Source organism: Fukomys damarensis, unplaced genomic scaffold (assembly GCF_012274545.1).
Source record: "Fukomys damarensis isolate Sample0158 unplaced genomic scaffold, DMR_v1.0_HiC HiC_scaffold_37, whole genome shotgun sequence".
Lineage (NCBI taxonomy): Eukaryota > Metazoa > Chordata > Mammalia > Rodentia > Bathyergidae > Fukomys > Fukomys damarensis.
The window spans coordinates 1,512,801-1,516,849 of NW_022900949.1; the positions used below are offsets into that span (position 1 = coordinate 1,512,801).

At 64.6% G+C, this 4,049-nt stretch overlaps 1 protein-coding gene across 1 annotated transcript in view; it reads left to right on the plus strand.

The window, feature by feature from the left end:
- The window catches only part of Fcho1 (FCH and mu domain containing endocytic adaptor 1), a 15,765-nt gene that overhangs the window by 10,309 nt on the left and 1,407 nt on the right, over window positions 1-4,049 (plus strand). Inside the window, exons 15-23 of the mRNA XM_033759387.1 lie at window positions 1-206; window positions 755-853; window positions 1,424-1,689; window positions 2,083-2,189; window positions 2,268-2,355; window positions 2,494-2,602; window positions 2,962-3,117; window positions 3,343-3,487; window positions 3,844-3,957. Of these exons, the coding sequence (XP_033615278.1) occupies window positions 1-206; window positions 755-853; window positions 1,424-1,689; window positions 2,083-2,189; window positions 2,268-2,355; window positions 2,494-2,602; window positions 2,962-3,117; window positions 3,343-3,487; window positions 3,844-3,957 (1,290 nt within the window). The remainder of the gene's footprint in view (window positions 207-754; window positions 854-1,423; window positions 1,690-2,082; window positions 2,190-2,267; window positions 2,356-2,493; window positions 2,603-2,961; window positions 3,118-3,342; window positions 3,488-3,843; window positions 3,958-4,049) is intronic.

A 4,049-nucleotide genomic window follows, 5' to 3' on the forward strand; every position in this document is an offset into this window, starting at 1 on the left:
GGCGTGGGTTTCCGGTCTCAGCTTCGTGGGATTCGGGGGCAGAGCAGCTGGGCTGCGCGGTGGGCTCCGAAGTTCAGTGAGAGCCCAAGGGGTCTCGGGCAGAGCGGCTGCCTAGCGATCTGCAGACGGAAGCTCACGGCTGCTTCCCCCGCAGGCGACACTGCTGGGAAGCCGCAGAGACCGAGGTCCGCGCCAAGAGCCAGCAGGTGGGTTCCGCGGGCCGTGCAGGAGCAGTGCGCGGGCAGCGGACCGGCCCACCCCACCGCCTCCGCTGTCCCTACCCGTGCTGCTCAGCAAGGGACGCTTAGCCACCTGTGTGGCGGGCACCGATTAAGCCCCTGCCGTGTACTTGTGCCATGATGGTTTGGGGGAGGGTTGTAGGACCAAGACAGGGCTATCGCTTCTCTGAGTCACGCTGTGAGGACAGCCCTCAGGAGGCTGAGGCAGGAGGATCGCCGTGAGTTCTAGGCCAGCGTGCGGTACACAGTGAGACCCTGCTTCGAAAAGCTACAGGAATAAAGACAATAGAAACGAGAGGGCTCCCTGAGGGCTGGAACAGGACGCAGGGCTGACTTCCCGGGGTGATGGTGGGGGTCTCCGGGAGAGGGTAACTTGGAGCTGAGCCCTGGGAAGTAGAAAGCTCCGCAGAGAGAACAGCGGGAACAGAGCCCAAGGCAGGGACTGGCAGGTGCGGGGGCCTGAGGCGAGAGGCTGTGGAGAACAGCGCAGCCCTCTCGGCCTTGTCCGCCCGCAGCTGCACAGAGAAGCTGTCATCCTCGGATGAGCAGGCGTCCAGGAGCCTCTTCGGGCCACCCCTGGAGTCAGCAGCGGACCACGAAGACTTCACGGGTGAGGGGCGGGACTTCGGCGTGGGCAGGGCTTGCGCGTAGGCGGGGCCAATGAAAAGATAGATGCGTAGGAGGGCAGAGAGAGGACCAATGTGCACACCCAGCCCGCCAGCTGGGGCCGCTTATGAGTGGGCAGGGCCCCAGGGGGTGGAGCTCTTTAACGTAGTGGGCGGGGCCGTGTCGGAGGGTGGGGCTATGGGTGTTGGAGGTCTTTTCTAGAGCAGAGGCAGTCCTGGTGAAAGTGGGCGGAGCCACAGAGGGTAGAGACCTGTGCCTCGGTGGGTGGGGCCAGTTGGTGAATGGGCGTCCCTGGCTAGGAATGGGTGTGGGTGTGGCTCGTGGGTGGGTGTGGCCCAGGCTGATCGCCCCTCCCCTCTCTGTCGGAGGGTGGGGCTATGGGTGTTGGAGGTCTTTTCTAGAGCAGAGGCAGTCCTGGTGAAAGTGGGCGGAGCCACAGAGGGTAGAGACCTGTGCCTCGGTGGGTGGGGCCAGTTGGTGAATGGGCGTCCCTGGCTAGGAATGGGTGTGGGTGTGGCTCGTGGGTGGGTGTGGCCCAGGCTGATCGCCCCTCCCCTCTCCCCTCTCAGCTTCACCTCCAGCCCCTCCCCTTTCTCCTCCTCCTCACCGGAGAACGTGGAGGACTCTGGTTTGGACTCTCCATCCCATGCAGCTACTGGCCCCTCGCCAGATTCCTGGGTTCCTCAACCAGGCACCCCACAGAGCCCACCCAGCTGCAGGGCACAGCTTCCAGAATCCAGAGCGGCCCGGGTCCCACCACCACCCAACTCGCCGCAACCCCTGGCACCATCTCCAGGACCGTGGGGGCTGGAAGCCCAAGGTGGTGAGTGCGGAGGGTGGGTCTGCGAGCGCCTGGAGTGGAGTGCGGTGACTGCGGGCCACCTGGGGGCCCAGCCTGCAGACCCCTCCCCGGGAAGGGACATCGGAGCTGCCGTGATTAGAAATCCCCCACCAAGCCCCCCTGTAGCATGCCCACCGCCTAAGCCACAAGCCCTTGCTTCCATACCTCCAGTGACAGAGGGCTCACCCCTTACCTGGCCACCAGCTTGATGTCTGAGACGTACAGGGGTGTGGGCATGGTCTATAGGACGTCAAGCCGCAGGTCGTCCCGAAAGCCCCCCTCCTCTCTGTTCTGGGCTGAGCTTCTGCCCCTGGGGAGGCCCTGGAGGCCCTGGGCAGCATTTCAGTGATGCCCATTTTCTGAATTTGTGCCCAGACCCGACAACCGCAGCTCCCGTCTCCAGGGAGGGCCTGGCAGCCCCAGTCCGGAGACCACGCTCCAGGAAGGTGTCGTGTCCCCTCACCCGGAGCAACGGCGACCTGGTAGGTCCTGGGGCGTCGCGGGGCCTGGGCTGGGGCAGCTTCCGGCACAGCTGCCAGCCGCTCCCCTCTGCCCTGCAGTCCCGGTCCCTGAGCCCCGCCCCTCTGGGCTCATCGGCCCCCAGCATCGCCCCGGATCGGCCCAGCTTCTCGTGCCAGACTGGACACGGTAGGTGGGGCCACCCCGCCCCTGCCTCCGTTTCCCCTTCTCTGGCCTGGTGGGTGGCTGAGAAGCTGGAGGCCCTGTTGGGGGAGTCTGTAGTCTGTGCCAGCTGTCTGCATCTATCTAACCTCCCACCACCCCCAGGTGTCTCCCGGGGCCCCAGCCCTGTAGTCCTGGGCTCCCAGGATGCGCTGCCTGTGGCCACCGCCTTCACGGAGTATGTCCACGCCTACTTCCGTGGCCACAGCCCCAGGTACACAGGGCTACGGTTGACATCTAGTAGAAAAGCCTTTAATGTCAAACCACAAGGAGGGAGACAATGTTAAAACTCAAGCTAAGGAGTTAAAAAACAGAACCATTCTGTTTTGAGCTTCCTGGTAGCCTAGGCGAAAAGGGACGTGAGAGGGGATAGTCCTGCCTTCTTCAGCCCACGGCGGACTCTCCCTGTCCAAGCAGAGCAGGAGGAGGAGGAGGTCGGGGAAGGAGCCAGGGTACATCCAGGGTCTTGCTGTATATTAAGATACCTGGGAAGCCACACAGTGTAGTGGACCCGCGAAAGGAGGATGCAGAGCCAGGCAGAGCCCTGACCTGACACCGTCTTCCCTGCCCCAGCTGCGCGGCTCGGGTCACCGGAGAGCTGACCATGACCTTCCCGGCCGGCATCATGCGCGTGTTCAGCGGGACCCCGCCCCCGCCGGTGCTCAGCTTCCGGCTCATCCACACGGCTGGCATCGAGCACTTCCAGCCCAACGCAGAGCTGCTCTTCAGGTCCCTGGATGGGAAGTGGGAGGACCTTGAAGTCCCGCTGTGGGGGGGGGGGTAGCTGTGTGTCCCAGTGTCCCGTGTGTCCCTCTCTGAACCTGGCTTCCCCTGCCTTCCTGCCCTCACCCACGGAGGCTTTGCTGAGCCCAGGGTGGCCTGAGGAATGGCAGCTCTAGGGAGCCCTGGGAAGGTGTGTCCTGAGTTCGCGCTCCTGGGTACCTGTCACCGCAGTGACCCCTCCCAGAGCGACCCAGAGACCAAAGACTTCTGGCTCAACATGGCTGCTCTGACCGAGGCACTGCAGCGCCAGGCCGAGCAGAACTCCGCGGCCTCGTACTACAACGTGGTGCTGCTGCGGTACCAGGTGGGTCACGGGTGAGGGGCGGGGCCCGAATACAGCCAGCCCATGAGGACAGGCAGCAGAAATTGAGGCAGCCAATGAGGGCCCAGGGTGGTAACTCGCAAGTGGTAGACAATTAGAGCACCCAGCACCTATTGGTGGGGAGGGAGATCTATGCAAAGGAAAGAACCTCGAGCTCGCGCTGTCTGCCTGGCGTGGGATGAGGGCTCCGCTGCCCCCTGCTGGAGTCGCAGTGTAATGCGGCTCCGTGAGTTCTCCGAGGGCCGGGGACAGCGTGGGCGTCCTGTGCGTTTCTGCACTGCGGGCTCGGGGTGGTTGCACTGAGCCTGGCGGCCCCAGCCTCGCCCCTCTCCTGGCCTCATCCCCCCCAGTTAGCTCGCGCTGTCTGCCTGGCGTGGGATGAGGGCTCCGCTGCCCCCTGCTGGAGTCGCAGTGTAATGCGGCTCCGTGAGTTCTCCGAGGGCCGGGGACAGCGTGGGCGTCCTGTGCGTTTCTGCACTGCGGGCTCGGGGTGGTTGCACTGAGCCTGGCGGCCCCAGCCTCGCCCCTCTCCTGGCCTCATCCCCCCCAGTTTTCT